The following is a 23,436-nucleotide window of genomic DNA, read 5'->3' as shown; positions in this document are numbered from 1 at the left end:
ATGTCACTTAATTTTAAAATACAACTCTGGGAGTATCAGTGTATATATAAAAAAACAGTTCCTAGTCTGAATCTGACTTGGAAGCGCCTTATGAAATTTGTAAAGTGATATTTGATTGTTTATATGTTCAAAAAATGAATTGTTTTATATGTTAGTACTGCCACAATAAAACTGGAGTGAAAATTGCAATTTGTATGGAAATTCTGTGGTTGTGTACTTTCTGTGTGGTTTACTATAGGTTACACGAAAATGTTTTAAATCTTAAAGAAAAACTGTACAATAATACTCACATGATATCAGCAATACTATTGTCATTTATAATAAAGCGTAATTACAGCAGCAGGCTTTCCTGAAAGAATATAGTTTAAAGACTTTTATCCATAGTTTATTACAGAATACATGAATGTAACAACACAAATTGAATGTGATTTCCAAAATGAATAATATGTAATTACAACAATATAGCCTACTTTATGAAATGCATAAACCATCAGTTATAAATAGAGGCATCCACAAAAACGTGTTACTCTGTTTAAATTCAAATGCTTTAATTTAGCATTGAGCAAAGAAAAAGGTATAATCTGAAAAATAAGGATGTTTTGAATCCATTACTAACTTCTGTACATTATCCAATAAATTCTGACAGAATATCCAGAGAAGCTGTTGTGCATCCCTCCTTTAACAATTCTAAAAACGTGAATTCGTTTAATTTGATAAACAGAATGTACTGATGTCTCATTCCCCATCAAATTTTTATAAAATACATTAAAATACATCATTCAAATTCTTTAAGACCACATATATATTACAATATAAGATTCCTTTTCACTTTGACAAAAGGTAATAAATAGTTAAAGGCAAGGTGCAGCATATTAAACTAAATGTGTGTAAACAAAAAAGTGTTTCACTTTATAAGCTACTAATAATTTTCTATGACAGCAGGGGAATTCGGGACTACTAAAGACAGTGGACAACCCCCCCTCCAATTTTTGTGCAATGTCTCAATTCCTTAAAGTCCCTGCCCTAAAGACAATAGGGATTTTAAGCAACAGCTGGGAATGGAACGGCTACAGCGACTGGTAGTATGCTGTCACACCGCCGTAGCCAAGAACGTAAAAATCACTAAGCAACCGTAAACAGGACAGCGCAACACGGCATTTATTCATTTACTGAGATACAAAAAAAATGTATTTAAAAAACAACAGAAGAATTGCTTTTGGCATTAAATGACATTTTTTTTGACAGAAGAAGAGTTTTTCCTATTGTATGACGTATATAAGTCTAAAAACCTAGATTTAAGCAATACTTGAAAACGTTGAATACTTAAAAATCGTTAAATTAGCTTAAATTTAAAACATTTTAACACATATTATATAAAAGACTTGTGGTACAATCATAAATTGATGCAATTACAATGTCATATGCCATAAAACATAACATTTATTTACATTATCTCTCATGTTGTAGCGACTACGACAAATCAGCTGTTCTCCCGTGGTAGACCGTTACAGTAGAACGTCGCAAAGTAGCAATTAAATTCGCGCATGCGCAATACAACGTCAGAATGCCGTTGCCGTTCCACCAGAGGCTGTTGCTTAAAGTCCCTAATACTGTTGTTCCATGACTTCTCATCTTTAACGACTTAAATAAGTAGTTTAAATATGTGTTTGGTTAGCATAAACTCTTTATAAAAGCCTTACATAGTGCCTGCACATAGATGACAGGCTCAGACAGGAAAGCTGCAGACAATATTTTTTGGGAGCCATGTGCACGTGTTAGCCCATACAGCAGTTTTCACTGGACATCTTTTTGTTGGGACTTTTAGAGAGTTTGGCTACTGCTATGGGCTCCTTGTGGTCCTTTGCATGCTTGGTCACCTCTCTAATGTGCAGGACAGAGAAAACATTTAAGTCATAGTGCACCTGATGTAAAAGTCACGTGTAACTAAAAATAAGAACTAGTAACATAAAAATAGATAATAGAAAAGTAATGGATTAAATGGTTAAAAATGTGTGCCACAAAAGTACTAGCATGTAATGAATAAGTACTAGTATCTAATGAAAAAGAACTAGAATCTAGTAAATAAGTACTAGTACAATCTAATGGCGCTTTTCCATTGCATAGTACCCCACGGTTTAGTTTAGTTTGGGTTGGGTCAGCTCACCTCACTTTGGCGTGGTTAGCTTTTCCATCGAGTTTAGTATCACTTAGCAGTGGGAGGGATTATAGGCGTGTCGTTATATTTGCGCTGCCTGCTGTGACATCATACAAGTGAGAGCGTCGTTGTATTTTCCTATACAGTTATTTATTTCTCAGTCCGCCACAAAATTAAAATTGGCCACCACAAATAGATGTTTACACATCGCGTTTATCACTATACCTCTGTCTCATATGACAGTTTCTGTACAAATACCCGCGGCGTCAGCCGACGGCGCTCCGCGGAGCCTCATTTAGGTTGCATTTAAGCATATATAATGCTGCCGTGCTCGTCGCAAATGTTCCGCCACAAACTGCATGTCTGGAAAAAACTTTTATGCTGTCACTGATTCTCAACCTGTAGACGTTTTTCATCGCTAAATGGGAGTTTGGGAACTTATAGCAGAGCACAGTTGACAACACGTTTGCTCGAGACAGCGCAAGCTAGCATTGAGGTAAAGCTAATCTTTTACATTATAGCGATGACGTGACGATTCTCTCAGACCAATCAGTGATCTACAGTGTTTTCGCGTCACGTTTGGTATCAGCTCGGGTCGCTTGGAACCCCAACCGAGGTGGTACGAAAAAAGTATTGGGTACTACGTACTGCACCCAATGAAAAAGCTCCCAAAAGTAACCCGACCCAAACTAAACCAAACCGTGGGGTACTATGCAATGGAAAAGCGCCATAACAAACTAGTATCTAATCAATAAGTACTAGTATGTAATGAAAAAGAACTAGTATCTAACAAATAAGTACTAGTTTCTATTAAATAAGTACTAGAAGTAATCAATAAGCACTAGTATCTAGTGAATAAGAACTAGTATGTAATGGAAAAAGAATTAGTATCTAGTAAATAAGTACTAGTATCTAATGAAAAAGAACTAGTATCTAGTGATAAAGTAATAGAATCTAATGGGAAAAAAACTGGTGAATAAGTACTAGTATCTAATAAAAATAGTATCTAGTGAATAAGTACTAAGTGAAATCTAAGTAGTTATCTAGTGATAAAGTAATAGAATCTAATGAATAAAAACAGTATCTAGTAAATAAGTACTAGTTCCTAATGAAAAAAATAGTATTTAGTGAATAAGTACTAATGACTATAATCTAATGAAAAATAAGTAGTATCTGGTGAATAAGTACTAGTATCTAATAAAATAGAATGAAGTGAATAAGTACTAAGTACTAGTATCTAATGAAAAATAACTAGTTATCTAGTGATAAAGTAAAAGAATGTAATGAAAAAAATAGTATCTAGTAAATAAGTACAAGTATCTAATAAAAATTTGTATCTAGTATATAAGTACTAGTATCTAATGAAAAAAACTAGTATCTTGTAAATAACTATCTAACAAACTAGTATCTAACAGTTCTAGTATCTAATGAAAAAGAACTAGAATCTAGTAAATAAGAACTAGAACTATCTAACAAACTAGTATCTAAAAATAAGTACTAGTTTAAGAACTAGTATGTAATGAAAAAAGTAGTATCTAGTATCTAGTAAATAAGTACTAGTATCTAGTGAATAAGTACTAAGTACTAGTATCTAATAAAAAATAACTAGTATTTAGTGATAAAGTAATAGAATCTAATAAAAACACATGTATCTGGTAAATAAGTTCTAGTATCTAATGAAAAATAGTATCTAGTGAGTAAGTACTAAGTACTGGTATCTAATGAAAAAGAACTAGTTATCTAATAATAAAGTAATAATGAAAAAACAGTATCTAGTAAATAAGTACAAGTATTTAATAAAAATTGTATATAGTGAATAAGTACTAAGTACTAGTATCTAATGAAAAAGAACTAGTTATCTAATAATACAGTAATAGAATCTAATGAAAAAAATTGTATCTAGTAAATAAGTACAAGTATCTAATAAAAAATGTGTATCTAGTGTATAAGTACTAGTATCTAATGAAAAAAAATTGTATCTAGTAAATAAGTATCTAACGAACTAGTATCGAACAGTACTAGTATCTATTGAAAAAGAACTAGTATCTAACAAATAAGTACTAGTTTCTATTAAAGAAGTACTACAAGTAATCAATAAGCACTAGTATCTAATCCATAGGCACTAGTATCTAATTTTCAGGTACAATTATCTAATGAATAAGTACTATTATCTAATTGAATAGTTACTCGTAACAAAAAAATGAAAACTATTAAAATAAAAATAAATACTAATTAATGTAAAGTTTTCAATGCCAACAAATGCTTGCCATAGTAAATGTAACGTATAAAGCAATGTTTGTTTAATATTCCTTTAACCTGTTCAACAAAACCCCAAAATATCCTCTATGTTTTAAAGTTTTCAAATTTCCCTAATGTGCTGCCCTCTTGTGGCAAGTTAATATGACACCAAGCTTAGATTTGCATTGTGTTGTATAGTACAGTACTGTACTGTATGTGCTCTGGTTTGTTTTTAGCACCCGAGTGTTAAATGCTGGACTGCATCTTTGCTTTGATTACTCTGTAAAATGTTAGTTCAAAGATCTTACCGTGCTAAATGAAGAACAGCCTCAATTATATTGGACCCATCCTTCGCACTTGTCTCACAGAATAAAGCACTGTATGTCTGCAAAAAAGGCCCAATAGATTAGCATTGATAAATCTTCAATTAAAACTGACTGAAAACACATTTATAAAGTCATTTGTTTTGGGATGTAATATAGTAAGTAATTATGTAACATTACTATGCTATGTAAGTATACTTAATGAATGTCATTTTATTACAACCATAATAGGAGATTGATTTCTTTGACCTTTAAAGGAATAATTGTGTCATCATTTACTCACTCTCATGTTGTTACAAACCTATATTCATGTCTTTGTGCGGTTGAACACAAATGAAGATATTTTGAGGGATGTTCGTAACCGAATCAATCAGAAGCCCCATTGACATTCAAATATAATAGAATATAAGGAGTTTAATGGGGCTTCTTGTCTGTTTGGTTAAGTACAGAGTGAGTAAATGATGATATAATTTTTTTATAGGTTTTATATACCTAGTCAGTAAATGTAACCAGTTGCTGTACAAAGTTTGTAAATATGAGTAAGATTTGAAGAAGAAGTATAATTTTACTTTATAATTTTATTTATAATTATAATATTACTTTTATCATTTTAAGTCCTTTATCATTTTAAGTCCTGCTTTAACATAATTTTATCAGTGTCAGTATAAAGAGATAAGGATGATAATATTTAACTCAACAGACAAAATTAAAGTAAAGGAATGAAAAAGTGAATATCTGCTGACCATGGCCAGTTTCTCTCCGTAGCTAGTTGGAATACAAGTCATTCCCTCCTGAAGAGCTTCTGTCCTCAGATCTGTCTTATTACCCACAAGCATGATGGGAATGTCGTCCTGAGACACATCCTGCATTAAAAGAATATAAATCAATATCATTCAAAGTGTGACCCTGTGAAATCCAAACTAGTCATATCATCTAATTATGATATTAGAGCATTAGCATTAAAGTTTGATTTTACATTGATTTCAGTCTTTGACATGACTTTACCAGTCAATATCAAAGATATCAAGGTTATATTTTTTACAGAATGTGAATTGAATGTGAAAAGTTTTGATATATGTACGGCATGAAATTTACAAAATATCTTTACATAACTTTATTTTACAGTACATGTACTCACCTTGCAACCCAGTATCACGAAATTGCGTGACTATTTCACGCATGGACCAGCGTGACAATGTCACGCTTTGCCGCGTTTGGGCGTGAGCGTGTCACGCTTTCTGTTTGTGTCGCTGTCACGTGTTGGTTGCTCAGCTTTTTTGTCCTAGTTTCTTGCCATTGTCGCTTCGGTTTAGGGTTGGATTTACATAAAATGACACCCTTACCTAAACAAACTCTAACCCCAACGTCAGGTGACAATTGGTTAAAGTTTAGAAAATATAAAAGAATAAGTATTGTATCTTTTTATTTTATAAACCAATACTTAAAGTGACAAATACTTAAAGTGACATATAACACAAGCACCAAATCTAACCCTAAACCGAAGCGACAATGGTTTGAAAATAGGACAAAAAAGTTGAGTAACCAATACGTGACAGCGACACAAACAGAAAGCGTGACATGCACACGCTCAAACGCGGCAAAGCGTGACATTGTCGCGCTGGTCCATGCGTGGAATGGTCACGCAATGTCGTGATATAGGGTTGCACCTTGTACATATATTACTTTTGAGTAACCGCATGGTAAGTAAATGATTTCATTACTGTACTTACCAATGATACATACTTGGTAGTTATTAGGTAACTCTAGTGTAAAACCAGATACATACTTATAGTGTAGGTATACTGTAACTAACAAGAAACACTACTGTACTTACAAATAAATGTACAATATAAGTATTTAGTACTTACAGGCAAGTGTGGGTTCATGACAGGTACTTAGAGTTAATATGATAACTAATAACAAACACTACTGAACTTACAAATTGTAAGTTACATGGTAAGTGTGTGGTACACGCAGGCAAGTGTAAGTTAATAAAAGCCACTTATATTGTACGTATATAATAACTAATAATAAACATTACTGATGTGGCATTTTTGTACTCAGTATCTTTGTCCTTTCTTGTACTCTTCTTTAAACCCATACGCATTCACTAGTACGTCCACAGTAACTGCATGGAAACAGGACTGTAAAATAAAGTGCTGCATTTTACACAGTTATTACACAGGACCTACCACCTAAGATATAGCATAGTATACATATGCCATTGTGAGTTATAATAACTAGTAAGCTCATAATATAAGATGCATTGTTGTGGAGAACTTAAGTATCTTCATTTGTAAGCACAGTCCAGTAGTGTTTCTTGTTAGTTACAGTATACTTATACTATGTATCTAGATTAGTTATCTAGAGTTACATATTAACTACCAAGTATGTACCACTGGTAAATACAGTAATGATACCATTTAATAACCATGTAGATACTCAGTACCACACGTGTCTGTAAGTACAACATATTTACCATATATGTACAAGGTAAAATATAATTTTAACACATACAATGTATTTTTGGCTTTTGCTAAGACCAGGGTTTTGTGGTCCAGGGTCACATTTCATCCGATTTTACAGTATACAGCAGAGTTTAGTAAATACCTCAATGATGTCAACCCATTCACGCACATTCAGGAAGCTCTTCTCACAGGTGACATCATACAGCAGAAGAACTCCATCTGCTCTCCTGAAGTAAGACTTTGCGATGCTTCTAAACCTGTAACAAATCAAGAAGAAAAATCTGACAATCTCTTCAAGGGTACCCTGACTATAAACACATGTATGGCTTAATAGATTAACACTACATAAAAGTGAAATTAGAAACAGGACAAATGTAATTGTTTTAATAAACTCTGGGGGCCGCCATTTTGTTTACAAATGGTTACAATCAAAACTGGTTCGTTATTACGCTATAGCGAGGTAAACATGGTAACGCAAGTCTTCGACCAGTAGACTGTAAAATGATGTGAAACAGGAGATGAGAGTTGAAATTGCACACAGACAGTACGTGGCGGCATGTGATCTTGACATCTGCATGGCATTATAGATAAAAGAACATCAACATCTTCTGTTCACCTCATGAACCGGAGAGTAACATAAATAATGAACAATACAAATGAAAGATGAATAAAGACAATTTGAAAGGTAAGAAGGTTGGAGTGAAGAGTAAAACATTCTCACATAAACACAATAGTAGATACAGTACCGCAGTATGTACTATAGTAAACTGTAGTAATAGTGAAGTATTGAAAATATTTGATGTGTTTCTATCAATGGATTTTAGTAGAAGGCACATAAAAAGTATTGGGTTAGGGTTATGTCTTCATAGCCGAGGTACCCTTTAAATAATCGTAAATAGAAATTGATTATACAGTAAGTAAGCAATAAGGTTCAAGAGCTTGTGCTGTATCGTGAATAAGTCACGGATTAAAGGTGCAGTGTGTAATTTTTAGAAGGCTCTCTTGACAGAAATGCAAAATAATATACAAAACTATATGATCAGGGGTGTATAAAGATCTTTTTATAATGAACCGTTATGTGTTTATTACCTTAGAATGAGACGTTTTATATACATACACAGGGTCCCCTTACATGGAAGCCGCCATTTTGTGCAGCCATGTTTCTACAGAAGCCCTTAACAGACAAACCTTTTTACTACGTTGTCTCCAATCACGACATGTTTGTCCGGTGGCGGCTACCGTAGCTTCTCTATGTGGTTCAAAAGCAAGAGGTGAGCAGTGGATTTAGCCGTTGGTTGCAATTCACAACCTCACCACTAGATGCCGCTTAAATTTACACACTGCACCTTTAAGTCAATGCAATCCCTTCATGACTTATTTCTGAAACCTGTCATTTCCCCGTTTTTTCGCGATCGTATAACGTATTCCTGTTTTCGTGTAATTAACACATATTGGTTAGTCAACTGCTTTTACCAATTTTTAAACCATTGTCGCTTCAGTTTAGAATTAGATTGGGTGCTTGCATTAGAATGTCACTTTATATATTGGTTTATAAAAAAAAAATCTGATTTAAAAATTCTGCCGTTAGGGTTAGATTTGGGTAGGGATGTCATTTTTTGTAAATCTAACCCTAAACCGAAGCGACAATGGTAAGAAAATAGGACTAAACAATTGAGTGGCCAATGAGTGATGGTCACACGAAAACAGGAATTCGTTATATGATCGCGAAGGGACGTGGAAATTCGTGATAATATCACGAGAAAAGAATCAAAAAATTATGTGACTATAAAAACGAAATTTCGCAATACAGCACTAGCATCAAGTATTTTATTGTTTTTATAAAACAGATACCACACAATACAAATATTAAAGCAAAAAAGTATATATGTGTTAACTGATACAGAATCGAGTGCAGCGGTCATAGCTGTTTTCAACTAAATTTTAAAACAAAATGCAAAATAAAAATTCGATAAACTTTGTTCTTAAAGGGGACATTTCAAAAGACTTTTTAAAGATGTCAAATAAATCAGCGTACGCATGTAAAGATTTAGCTCAAAATATCATATAGAGTATTTATAATAGCATGTTAAAATTGCCACTTTATAGGTGTGAGCAAAAATGTGCCGTTTTTGGGTTTGTCCTTTAAATGCAAATGAGCTGATCTCTGCATTAAATGGCAGTGCCATGGTAAAAGGGGCGGTATTATCCCCTTCTGACATCACAAGGGGGGCCAAATTTAAATGACCTATTTTTTCACATGCTTACAGAGAATGGTTTACCAAAAGTAAGTTACTGGGTTGATCTTTTTCACATTTTCTAGGATGATAGAAGCACTGGCGACCCAATTATAGCACTTAAACATGGAAATGGTCAGATTTTCATGATATCTCCCTTTAAAGCCTTTAGGAGGCCCACAGTCAGTATGTGCATGCAGAATTCAACAGAACGCTCTTCACACATTCCTTGACTCTTATGTGTTTTGATTTTTTTGTGAAATATATCTCTCACCTTTCCTGTCCAGCTGTGTCCCACAGCTGCAGGACTGTTGGGACCCCATCCACTACCAACGTTTTCATCTGGAAATCAACACCTGCAGGGAAATATAGTGGATATATTGTAGACCACAGACATATATAGGTAGGTACGCCAATGTTGTTGCCATATTGGACTTGGCAAGACTGCTCAATTACATTAGGGGCGTCTCCAAAATCAGTAACCAAAAAAGCCAAACCAATGTTTGACAGGCATGAACTCTTTATGACAATTAATATTTTTCCATTCCGGAGAAAGATATTGTACTCCACAATTAAAACTGGTGGACAAATGTTTATATTATGTTTTAATGCAGCTCCGATATTTACTTAATAATTTTGTACATTACAGATTAGATTCAAGTGAGGCCAGCACTATTTATATTTCAAATCCCCATATAGGAGAAGTCTTACCCAGAGTTGTACTAGTGCTGTTCTTGAACTCGTTCTTACAGAGACGAAGAAGGAAACTGGATTTGCCCACGGCAGCGTCTCCTGCCAGAACAATCCTGTAGGCCTTTTCAGGTGAAGCCGGGCTCGCTGCCAACTCATCTTTGCCTCTCTGCACAGATGCACACAGATTAAGGGCTTACAACACTGGGAGTTTCAGGTATAGATTCATTCTGGCCAGTGAATCCAGTATACCTCAGTGAAGATAGCTGACAAACACTTCTTTCCTGAAGCAGCGAGAACATTTTTTGGTGTGGATTGCATTAGAGTCCAACTTTGAACCGATTCACCATCTGATCCAGATTCGTCTCGCCCCTCTAGAACCTGTGCATATGCATATTGTATATGTGTTTGGTGTGCATTTTTTTTTTTAATTCATCGGCCCTTCGTCAATTATTCCTTACTTATCAACATTACTGTGACATCATACCTCTGTGTCCGAAGTGTCTCCAGATACAGTGGTGCTGTTTTCTGCACCTTGGTCAATATTTGCACAGGAAGCTCTTTCATGCTCGAATTCGTATCCAGTATTTGAGCGCAGGGTGGACATGCCACTGTCTATGCAGCTGTCCTCCTCATAGCTATGTCTGCGCATGCATGGATCACACAGGGCCAGAGATTCATAGCTCGGTCTGCGCAGACCAGCTATCAGCTGAAACCGTTCAAAGTCTTCATCTGCAGACGTGTCACAGGATCTATAGACATATTTATTATTATGAACATCACAGTTTAAACGAATGACTTTACACACAAACTAAAAACTTTATACGCAGAAAAAAAATTTTTACACTCCAGCAGAAAAATGTAAACACCACATGTATGCATACTGTACTTATTACTAATATCAATGAAAACTGCAAAGTCATAATATATCATAATATAAATGATATATTACTCATAATATATTGTTTGTAACTGATGTATCATGCATTATGTAAATAGTATTCATTTTTACTTAGTTATACTCTTAGTAATCGTAATACTCTTACCGATCAAAATACGGGGCACACAAGGGGTTTCTTCGATTCATGTAAACTTCAGGTAAGAGCTGCAAGAGAAAAATGTCATTTCTGTCCTAATGGACAAATGAAAAGTGTACTAAAGCAGTAAGACAAGAAGACTTTATTCCAGCGAATTTATAAAAGGCTAAGAGATATTGTTAGGCACAACATAGAACAGCCTAAACTGTAAACCTTCAATAAAATGCCCATTCTACATCCAACTCAAGTCCAAGACAAAGACGGAGTGTCAAGGCCAAATTTAGAGAAATATCCAGCTAAATGTGGAGTCGGTCTTGACCTCGACACGACACTTGATCTCTTGTCTTGAATAGTTCCCTGATGTTCGAACACATGACCTTTTGCGCTGCTACTGGCAGTGTTGTAGTCTAGTCCAACTCGAGTCTGAGTCAAGAACAAGACCAGAGATTGACTGTTAAGTCGAATCAAGGCCAAGTTCAGAGAAACATCTAGCTAAATGTGGACTCGGTCTTGAGCTCGACATGACACTTGATCTCTTGTCTTGACTAGTTCCCTGGGTTCGAGCCCATGACCTTTTGCGCTGCTAATGGCGTTGTAATCTAGTCCAACTCAAGTCTGAGTCAAGACCAGAGATCAAATGCAGAGTCCTATCAAGTTCAGAGAAAAAAAACAGGTAGATGTGGACTCTGTATTGACCCGGACTCGACACTTGGGCTGTGTGCGAAACTAAGGCAGTGACTTGTTGCCTCACTGCCTCATGAGGCAAAAACTTTTGAGCCATGAAGGCTGCTCAGAGAAACGTTTTCGGACACCTTCATAAGCAGCGTGTTTGAAATATAAACAGAGAGCGCCTTTGTGATAACTAAACACATATTTGAAAACTACAATACCAATTTCTCAGTAGAAATGCAATTAAAAGGTATAAAAAGTTAAAATATACATTTATTTACTTTAAATTTGTGCACCAGTCGCTTTCTTGGCCGCCATTAAATTTTTTCGAACTCGACCAGACTCGACCAATCACATTCTCAATGTACGCCTACGCATAAAATTGTGGGACAGGACAATAGAGGTATCTCAGGAGACAGGAAGTAAACAAACATTGGATTCGGACATCCCTTGATGCCTTCCTGCCTTGGAATGCTGCCTCAGAATGCAGCAGCATTGATCTCTGGTCTTGACTAGTTCCCTGGGTTCGAATCCATGAACTTTTGGCTGGTAATGGAGTTCGAGAGATCGAGTGTTGAGTCTGAGTCAAGACCAAGTTCAGAGAAACATTCAGCTAAATGTGGACTCGGTTTTGACCTGGACACAACACTTGATCTCTGGTTTTGGTCTTGACTAGTTCCCTTAGTTCAAACCCATTACCTTTTGCGCTGCTACTGGCAGTGTTATAGTCTAGTCCAACTCGAGTCTGAGTCAAGACCAAAGATTGAATGCCGAGTCTGATCGAGTTCAGAGAAAAAAACAGCTAGATGTGAACTCGGTCTTGACCCAGACTTGACCCAATCTCTTGACTAATTCCCTGGGTTCAAACCCATGACCTTTTGGCTGCTAACGGTGTTCGAGAGATCGAGTGTCAAGTCCGATTCAAGGCCAAGTTCAGAGAAACAACCAGCTAAATGTGGACTCGGTCTTGACCTGGAAACGACACTTGATCTCTGGTCTTGGTCCTGACTAGTTCCCTGGGTCGAACCTATGACCTTTTGCACTGCGGTCTTGACCACGACACTTGATCTCTTGTCTTGACTAGTTCCCTGATGTTAGAACCCATGACCTTTCTGCTGCTAACGGCATGGTTGTAGTCTAGTCCAACTCGAGTCTGAGTCAAGACCAAGACCAGAGATCGAGGGATAAGTCCGAATTAAGGCCAATTTCAGAGAAACATCCAGCTAAATGTGGACTTGGTCTTGACCTGGACACGACACTTGATCTCTGGCCTTGGTCTTGACTAATTCCCTGGGTTCAAAATCCATTAACTTTTGCGTTGCTAACGGTGTTATAGTCTAGTCAAAATCGAGTCTGATCAAGGCCAAGACCAGAGATCAAGTGTCAAGTCAGAATTAAGGCCAAGTTCAGAGAACATCCAACTAAATGTGGACTTGGTCTTGACCTTGACACAACACGACACTTGATCTCTGGCCTTGGTCTTGACTAATTCCCTGGGTTCGAAATCCATTAACTTTTGCGTTGCTAACGGTGTTATAGTCTAGTCAAAATCGAGTCTGATCAAGGCCAAGACCAGAGATCAAGTGTCAAGTCAGAATTAAGGCCAAGTTCAGAGAACATCCAACTAAATGTGGACTTGGTCTTGACCTTGACACAACACGACACTTGATCTCTGGTCTTGGTCTTGACTAATTCCCTGGGTTCGAGCCCATGATCTTTTGCGCTGCTAATGGTGTTATAGTCTAGTCAAAATCGAGTCTGATCAAGGCCAAGACCAGAGATCAAGTGTCAAGTCGAATTTAGGCCAAATTCAGAAAAACATCCAGCTAAATGTGGACTTGGTCTTGACCTTGACACAACACGACACTTGATCTCTGGCCTTGGTCTTGACTAATTCCCTGGGTTCGAAATCCATTAACTTTTGCGTTGCTAACGGTGTTATAGTCTAGTCAAAATCGAGTCTGATCAAGGCCAAGACCAGAGATCAAGTGTCAAGTCAGAATTAAGGCCAAGTTCAGAGAACATCCAACTAAATGTGGACTTGGTCTTGACCTTGACACAACACGACACTTGATCTCTGGTCTTGGTCTTGACTAATTCCCTGGGTTCGAGCCCATGATCTTTTGCGCTGCTAATGGTGTTATAGTCTAGTCAAAATCGAGTCTGATCAAGGCCAAGACCAGAGATCAAGTGTCAAGTCGAATTTAGGCCAAATTCAGAAAAACATCCAGCTAAATGTGGACTTGGTCTTGACCAGGACAGGACAGTTGATCTCTTGTCTTGACTAGTTCCCTGATGTTCGAACTCATGGCCTTTTGTGCTGGTAATGGCAGTGTTGTAATTTACTCGAGTCAAGACCAAGACCAGAGATTGAGTGATAAATCTGAATTAAGGCCAAGTTCAAAGAAACATCCAGCTAAATGTGGACTCTTTCTTGACCTGGACACTTGATCTCTGGTCCTGCTCTTAACTAACATTACCTTTTGCCCTGCTAACAGTGTTATAGTCTAGTCAAAATCAAGTCTGAGTCAAGACCAAGACCAGAGATTGAAAGTGAAGTCCAAATTAAGGCTAAGTTCAGAGGAAGAACCAACTAAATGTGGACTCGGTCTTGACCTGGACACAACACTTGATCTTGGCCTTGACTAGCTCCCTGGGTTGAACCTATGACCTTTTGTACCGCTAATGTTGTTGTAGTCTAGTCCAACTCGAGCCTGAGTCAAGACCAGAGATCTAATGCAGAGTCCGATCGAGATCAGAGGTAAAACAGCTAAAAGTGTACTCGATCTTGACCCGGACTCAACACTTGATCTCTGGTCTTGGTCTTGATTCGGACTCAACTATAACACTGGGTAATGCAATGCTCTGCAGTTAATTTTTAAACAGATTTAAACATGGCTCAAGCAATCATTATCAAGGACTGTATTTGCATTATCATGTATTTGTTTTATATTACAGTATATATATAAATAAACACAATTAATCCGAACCCTTTTATCCTAGTATTTTGTAACGCTGCTGTTATTTAGGGGGATAGTTGTAAATTATAATATAAAATGTATAAAAACACAAAGAGAGATGTTTTGAGCAATGTTTTTAACTAAGCTGTTTCTGAGCACCATTGACTTCCATAGTATTTTGTTTACCCTACTATGGAAGTCAATGGTGATCCTGCTTGCTGCTTCATTACAAATATCTTCCTTTGTGTTCTAGAGAACAAGGACATTTACAGGTTTGGAACAACTTGAAGAATTTTCATTTTTGGGTGAACTATCCCTTTAATCTATATCCCAACACATTTAAATGAAGGTTTTGACCTCACCTGAGTCTTACTTTTGCTTTGACTGTTCTCCAAAGCACCACGCAGACCATCATTACTGTCATGGAGCTTTCTGTTTGCTGCCCTGGACAATGAAGAACAACATAAATATCACATTAAAACAAAGAAACAAACCAAAATCATTTATAAATGTAAAGGTATTAAGTTATTATACCTTTCTAATAAATATGGACAAAATCAATAAATAATACGATTCAAAGTAGTGAATACTTTTGTAAGGCACTGCATATTCAGTGTTAGTATGCAGACTATAGTTTAGCAATTTAAAAGTTTTCATGTAGTGCTGTACGTGCGGGTCAAACTCACTGAAGCATCTTGATTTGTCTCTCCAGGTTCTCTCGCTCCTCAGCGAAACATTTAATCATGGCTTCATCTCTGTACACACACACACAGTCATCATTGTTAACGTGACAGCATATCATTTATAACTGATATTATACATTATGCCGTCCAGGCAGGTTGATGCTTTATTTTCAGACACATGCCTACGCAAGTAAACTTTGTCTCTGTTTAGTTTCTAGGTGATAAGTTTCAGACATTCCAGTGCAGTGTGACGTACGACACCAGGATATCCTGCTTTAGTGAATCAGTATTGTCAACAGTCACAAGACCTATTTTTACAGCTCCTCCAAGCCATTATGCATGGAAATGCTCTTCAAATACTAATACACACGATTAAAAATAAAGGTGCTTTCCCTATGCAATAGGAGAACCATTTTTGGCTGTATGGCTCTAGGGCAGAAAATAACATAAGATGAAGAAATTTACTTCCATGATTCCAAAACACTCTTTGTTTAATATCTTAATAAAACACGTCAAAATTCACAGGAGATCATCTTCTAAAAGTAAGAGAAAAAGACCAAAAGCACAGATTGCTCTGCCTTGTATAAATATGTAAAGTAGCCGTGTTATAATTAACCCCGCGTTAGTTTGTGCCCCTCTCGCCCCCCTTTTTCTAAAGTACCTTTCACAGTTGATGCTTTGGTCCGTGAGATCACTCTTGAGAGCATCTAGTTCACTTTGGAGAAACGCAATGTTACTTTGGCTCTCCAGCAGTTCTTGTTTCAACTTCTGGTTTTGCTAAAATATGGACAAGAAGAACACAACTTATATTATATGAAACTAAATGTTTAGATATTTTACTTTAAATTAAACAAGAGCCATACCAGCAGTAGCTCATTATTTTTTCGTTTCAATGTCGATGTCTCCTCCTTGAGGCTCGTGCTTTTATTTTGGTTCTCAATCTGAAAAAAAAAAACATTAATTTAATTGCTTTATTCAATATAATGTTTAGATACATTTTAATCAAATATTTCACATAATATGAACCCTCAAACGGTCCTCATTTTCTGTTTACACTTCTGGCCCTAGGGGTCTATATGACCCCAAAATTGAAAGCATAATTGTAAGAAAAATATACATTTTCAATAATACAAATAATATATCATGTTTACTTCTCATCTATACAATAAAGCTGTGTTTTAAGAGATTTGTAGTACTTTTGTACCTATTTACCACTAAATTCCTCAACTACACCATTGGCTTGCCTGAAAAATGTTGAATTGTAATGAAAATTCACATAAATTATGATCTAAATTTGATTTAAATTGTTTTTAGATATTGATATAGGTGTTAGGTGTTGAATTCAGCCACTGGTTTCTAGAAAAAAAAAACATAAAAGAATTACTGACCAGCAGATGCCCATAGAGACCCATTCATTTTACTGGATATGGACAACGGCTCAAATCACTGCTTTATTGATACATTTTGTGAATTTATTTTTTATAAACATTAGAAAGGATATTAAAAATAAATATTATTTCAAATAGTCATTTTTCATAGTTTTTGATGCATTTTGAAATGTCTGTTTTTACAAAATGCCACAGAAATTTGAATGAGTGTAAGAGTGTGTGTGTGCGCATGTGTGTGTGAGAGAGAGTGTGTGTGAGAAGGAGAGAGAAAGAGCATGTGCGTGTGTGTGCGCGCGTGTGTGTTTGTGAGTGTACATATGCGTGTATTAGGTCACACCCTTTATATCTTATTTTCTGCATTTGTGACTGATTTTATTTCCCAAATTCCACACAAATGCTCTCTGTGGCAGTCATACCTGTGTGTGTGTGTGTGTGTGTGTGTGTGTGTGTGTGTGTGTGTGTGTGTGTGTTTGTGTGAGCATGTGATTTTTGCATTGCATTTGTGCACAAGTACCAGGCCTTCATTTCTGTGTCAAAATTTTCAGATTTATGCTGGATTTATTGATATTTATTTTTTGACAAATGGAAAAAAATACATTGTTTTTTTTTCCATTTCCCATTCACTTTCAATTGGGGTCATATTGATCCCAAGGGACAGATTAATGATTTTTTTTTTACATATCTTTAGAACAACTGAATCAAGCCCAGTTTGTTGTGTATGTAAAGATAGATTATTTAGGAAAAGTCACAAAGTTTTATAACTCTGAGATGAAGGCCAATGAAATGTTGTTTGGGGTCATATAGACCCAAAGGACCGTTTGAGGGTTAAAAACTGAAATAATTATTATTTACCATCTGTAGGGTCTGTATCTTCTGCTGAAGTTCACAAATCTGTGACTCGTACTGGTGTTTCATGCTCCTCAACGCTGCATCAGCTTTTTTAGACTCCTGGAAGAAATAAATAATGCTGAATTATTGCACTTTCTTCATGTCTGTGTTTTAATGGCTACAAATACAATGCAGGCTTTAGAGGAACCTAAACAGGTGTAGTTGAGCAAATAGTCAGTTCAGTTACATAATAAGATAAGACATGGAAAATGAGTTTAAGATAAACAACTGCATTTGAGAAATGAACAAATGTAGACTGCTGCTGAAGATTGCAGACTGCAGTAAAATGTGATGTAATAGTTAAATTAAGCCTTGAACCCAATCCAAGACATTCACATGATATGGCCGAATGCCAGGTAATAGCAAACACCTGTGCCACTGTATTTACTATTCCATTATATAAGGTCCTAACTTAATATAGCCTATATATATATATATATATATATATATATATATATATATATATATATATATATATATATATATATATATATATATATATATATATATATATATATATATATATATATATATATATATATATATATATATATATATATATATATATATATATATACACACACAGTAGGAACATTACAGTAACAATGGACTACTACACTGCAAAAAAATGACTTTCTTACTTAGAATATTTTGTCTTGTTTTCAGTATAAATATCCAAAATTTCTCAAATCAAGATGCCTTTTCTTGATAAGCAAAATGACCCAAGAAAATAAGTCTAGTTTTTAAAACAAGCAAAAATTTCTAGGTTGAGAAAAAAAAATTGAAATAAGTTTTTTTTTTTCATAAACACTTAATTCAAGCAACATTTTCTCACCCCATTGACAGATATTTTTGCTTGTTTAAGCACAAATTCACTTAAATTGTATAGTTTTTAGGTTAGGTTATTTTGCTCATCAAGATAATACATCTTGATTTAATTTTTTTTTAGATATTTATACACTGTAAAAAAATTCTGTACACTGTAAAAAAAACTTTGCTGCCTTAAAATTTTTTGTTAAATCAACTCAGATTTACAAGTCATGTCAACACAGATGAGTTGTCACAACTTATAAAATATAGTTGAGAAAAGTCAACTTAATTTTAAAGTTAACACAACTCACCTGTAGTTTTAACAACTCATCCCTAGTCAAGATAAATAATAGTAAGTTGAAATGACTTGTAAATCCGAGTTGATTCAACAAAAAATTTTAAGGCAGCAAAGTATTTTTTACAGTGTAGGAATTACAGTATTACTGGGTACAACTAGCTGCCAGTAACTTACTGTAGATTTTACAATTATTTTATTTACTGGCAACAGTTTGTTCAAAGTTAAATGAACATGAAACATTTTCAGTCTTTAACTTCTACAGTAAGGTACTGGCAACCAGATGCAAAATTACAGCACATTTTTATTGAAAACAAAACAAAAATACTAAGTAAAAAAAGTCATTTTTTGCAGTGTAACAATCAAGGAATTTGAAAGAATTTTTATTCTGTAGTTAAGACAAAGCAAAACTTATAATCATTATTAATAATGAATTTATCATATTTGACAACTAATATCATTAAATCAATCAATAATATTAAACAGTTTACAGAATATTAAGTTTAAAGGAATTTCTCACACCAAAATGAATTTAGCCCATATTAACTCACCCTCAGGCCATCCTTGGTGTAGGCTATATGACTTTTTTCTTTCAGCCAAACACAGTTATATTAAATAATTATAATAATTATAGTTATATAAATATAATGTATTAATATTATAATATCATGGTTTTATAGGAAAGTGCATACATTAAATGTCTTTTGAAGTGTAATGATGGGTTTTTTGTATGGAAATATTTTTATTTCAAACTTTAAAAACTATGGCCGAAACATTGGGTCACATCTAATGGTTTCATAGTGCCCCCTGTGACCCAATGTTACAAAAACCCATAGTTTATTTAAGTAATTACAGGCTGACCTATGACCCATCGCTCACCTCAGAAGACATTTAATAACTCTATTGATTAGTTTTTGATGGATGGATGCGCTTTTTGGAGTTTTAAAAATGGGGCACTATCCAATTCCATTATGAAGCTGAAAAAAGCCAGGATATATTTATATATCAGGGTGAGTAAAACATGGGCTAATTTGTATTTTGGGGTGAACTATCCCATTGACTATCCATTATCTTTAGTTTCATAATGTTAAGAAGTCGCAATGCTATTGATGGTCAGCTGATTAAAATTGACTGTAATAAATTCTTTAATGCTTTATTTTATCAGGTCTGGTGGTCAGGACACTGCAAGCAAGCGTTTCCTTACCTGTAGACGTGTGTTTCTCTCTGTGACGTGGATGCGATGGTCCATCTCTTCCTCCATCTCACTTAATTGTATATTAGCCTGATCCTGAGCTCTAAGCACAGACCAAACACCATAACATCACATCACTAATAATGACATACAGCAATCTTACTGTATGTTAGTTTTAAAGTACATTCACATTAAAAACAACAACAACAAAGGAAACTGTGCAGTCCAGTTTAACAATTTAAATGTGCTGGTCCCTTTAAATTAAAAAAGTTTAAAACTTTGTCACAAAAAATTGTTGGGCATTACAGTATATATCTATAGGTAAGTGTGCGTACCTCTTTACAGCAAGTGCCAAATGCTCCATTTCTGTGTTTAATAGTTGGATCTCTTTGATGAAATTGTACAAAACTCTTTCATATTGAGGGACCATTCTGGGCTCTGTCATGCTGATGTTCTGGTAGAGAGTTGATACCTGGTCAAGCCTACACACATATCAACATACAGGTCATTCAACATATAAGTATATATTTTACATTCTGGTTCACGTCTAGGTTCCACGTTTGTGACATGGACATGTTATCACACAAATCACATGTCTGCTCACATTAAAAGATGTGAAGATATTCAAAAATTCTGGACATTTCTAAAAATAACTTTTTGATAAAATGCAAAAACATAAACTTTTATTTGTATAACTTTTATTATTTATATAAACACTTGTTTAGAAAAACATTTGTTTAGTTGTTGATGCTTAAAACAAGGTTTATTTTAAGATGAATCACGCGTCTCTCCAACAATTAGCAATTAAACCAAGTTTATGATATCACTAGCATGACCTGTGGTGCCAAGATGTTTATTAATTGCATGGGTTTGAACCTCATGACTTTGGTGTTTTCTGTTATAAAGTAGGACTTGGCTATGGCTGATAATCAAAATAAAAGGAGAATTGAGAGTGTACACTAATCAATGTTCTGTCAGCCTTAGCGTGGCATAATGGTGATGTGTCTCATGTCAAGCAGCTGGCTAGAATCAATGCCAGTGTCTTGTCATGAGATACATCAAACTACATTTTAAGAAAGAGACCTATGGCAATCAAATAACATTCGTCCATACATTATCCTCCTGCATATAGTATTAGGGGGCAGGGATCGCTTATCCCAGCTATTTTAGGCCATAGGTTAACACACTGGACTGATGGCCAGCCAACTTCAGCTGAACACAATGTTACATCAAACTTTATGAACAGATAAATAAAATACAGGAATTATATTAGATTTAATGATATAATGAATTTAAGTGCCACTTTAACTATATATGATTGAAAACTTAAACCGGTTGATAGCCGTAATACACTGTAAAAAGTGAAAAGTTGGATCAACTTAAAAAAATACTTCAATTGGTAACACCTAAAAATGTGGGGGTTTTCAGCTTAAAACTTCACTTTCACTTAAAAAAAAATTCACTAAATAGCATTAAAAACTCATAGAATTACAATCATATGGCAACGATTTTTAGTGCTATAAAGCACCTATAAAGAACCATCCAGCGGTGGGGGGGTTTGATATAGCAATAGCACCAGATATGGTTCTAAGTAGCATAATATGGTTCTACACTGGTGTTATATGGCACTTAAAATGGTTCCCCTATGATTACGAGCCAGTGAACCACTTTTAGTGCTATTTAGCACCGTTTGTTTTTTAGAGTGTAATAATAAAAATTAAAAAATTAAAACTAATTATAAATAATTGCTCTAATTACAATTTTGTTTCAAAACTTAATACTTTATATCAAGCTGGTTGTCTGATAACAAAACAATAATTATAAATGATTCAATTAGCAAATAAAGAAAAACACTGTAATGTTGACAACTTTAATAAGCTACACTCTAAAAAATAGTGCTAAATAGCACTAAAAGCTCTTAATCATATGGGGAACTATTTTAAGTGCTATAAAGCACCTATAAAGAACCATCCGGGGTGATATAGCACCATAGCACCAGATAGGTTCTATATAGCACAATATGGTTCTACACAGGTGCTACATAGGTGCTATATGGACTTAAAATGGTTCCCCTATGATTACGAGTCAGTGAACCACTTTTAGTGCTATTTAGCACGGTTTGTTTTTTAGTGTGTAATAATAAAAATTAAAACAAATTATAAATAATTGCTCTAAATTCAATTTTGTTTCAAAACTTAATAATTTATATCAAGTTGGTTGTCTGATAACAAAACAATTAATTATAAATGATTAAATTAACAAATAAAGAAAAACACTGTAATGGTTGACAACATTTAAAAAGCTACACTCTAAAAAATAGTGCTAAATAGCACTAAAAGCTCATAATCATAGGGGAACTATTTTTAGTGCTATATAGCACCTATAAAGAACCATCCTGGGTGATACAGCACCAGATATGGTTCTATATGGCACAATATGGTTCCACAGAGGTACTAAACAAGTGCTAAAATGGTTCCCCTATGATTACGAGCCAGTGAACCACTTTTAGTGCTATTTAGCACCGTTTGTTTTTAGAGTGTAAGACATCTAGATTTTTAAGATTTATAGTTTCAAATATGCTGGGTTATGTTTGACCCATAGTTGGTCATAAAGGGACAACTCCAACCCAACCGTTGGGTTAAATAACCCAAAAAACGTTTTGGGTTTGTAACCCAGTGCTGGGCTAAAATGAACACAATGTTTTTTGGGTGTATTATTATTATTATTATGAGGTCTAATAATAATAACAACAATAATAATAATAATAATAATTATTATTATTATTATTATTACTAGCTACTACTTGATAGTTTTACAGTATTATAGTTTTACATGTCCCCATGTTCCATAAAACAATATTCCATTACCTGGGAATGAATTTCACCTGATGGCGGGATTTAAAGTCCTCCCAGGCCGCAGAGAAACTTTCCCCGGCGTTTTCACCGGTCATGTCCGCGTTCAGCAAGTGCGACTCTTGAAATCCGTTCATAAACTCCTCCAGATTGATCGTGCCGTCTTTATCGGTGTCAAGTTTGGAAAATATTGCATCTATCTCGCTGGGTCGGACATGAAGCTCGGAACATATTTTCTCAAACTCCCATTTCTCGATGCGTCCGGAACGGTTAACATCACAGGCGTGAAAGAGCTCGCGGAGTTTATCCATGACGGCTTGAGATTGTCATTTATCACCACACATTGAGTGAGAGAGGGACTCTTCAGACGGAGTTAAACTTATGGTTTCATGCTTATGTAATGGCTCCTTGAGTGAGTTGAATAAACGCCCCTTACACAAACTTTTCAGGGAATTATGTTAAGTAAACAAACGGGATGTCGGTCAACACAACTATACGAACGATAAACACGACAGTGGAAGCGTTTGTTGTGTCGCGTCAGAATGATGAGGCGT

At 35.1% G+C, this 23,436-nt stretch overlaps 1 protein-coding gene across 1 annotated transcript; it reads right to left on the bottom strand.

The window, feature by feature from the left end:
• Window positions 1-362: 362 nt before the first annotated feature.
• rasef (RAS and EF-hand domain containing) lies at window positions 363-23,402 on the bottom strand. The gene is made up of 17 exons (XM_055168050.2): window positions 22,898-23,402; window positions 20,366-20,512; window positions 20,043-20,133; window positions 17,698-17,793; window positions 16,321-16,398; window positions 16,119-16,234; window positions 15,461-15,529; window positions 15,137-15,218; window positions 11,155-11,213; window positions 10,596-10,860; window positions 10,361-10,489; window positions 10,130-10,277; window positions 9,693-9,774; window positions 7,327-7,441; window positions 5,460-5,579; window positions 4,702-4,778; window positions 363-1,881 (listed from the first exon to the last, which is right to left on the bottom strand). Exons 1-17 carry the CDS (start codon window positions 23,191-23,193, stop codon window positions 1,776-1,778), a joined length of 2,076 nt encoding a protein of 691 aa, XP_055024025.2. The 5' UTR covers window positions 23,194-23,402; the 3' UTR covers window positions 363-1,775.
• Window positions 23,403-23,436: the final 34 nt, after the last annotated feature.

The sequence above is a fragment of the Misgurnus anguillicaudatus genome, chromosome 5 (assembly GCF_027580225.2).
Source record: "Misgurnus anguillicaudatus chromosome 5, ASM2758022v2, whole genome shotgun sequence".
Classification (NCBI taxonomy): domain Eukaryota; kingdom Metazoa; phylum Chordata; class Actinopteri; order Cypriniformes; family Cobitidae; genus Misgurnus; species Misgurnus anguillicaudatus.
The sequence above is the reverse complement of the archived record's forward strand: the minus strand, read 5'-3'. Positions and strand labels throughout refer to the sequence as shown.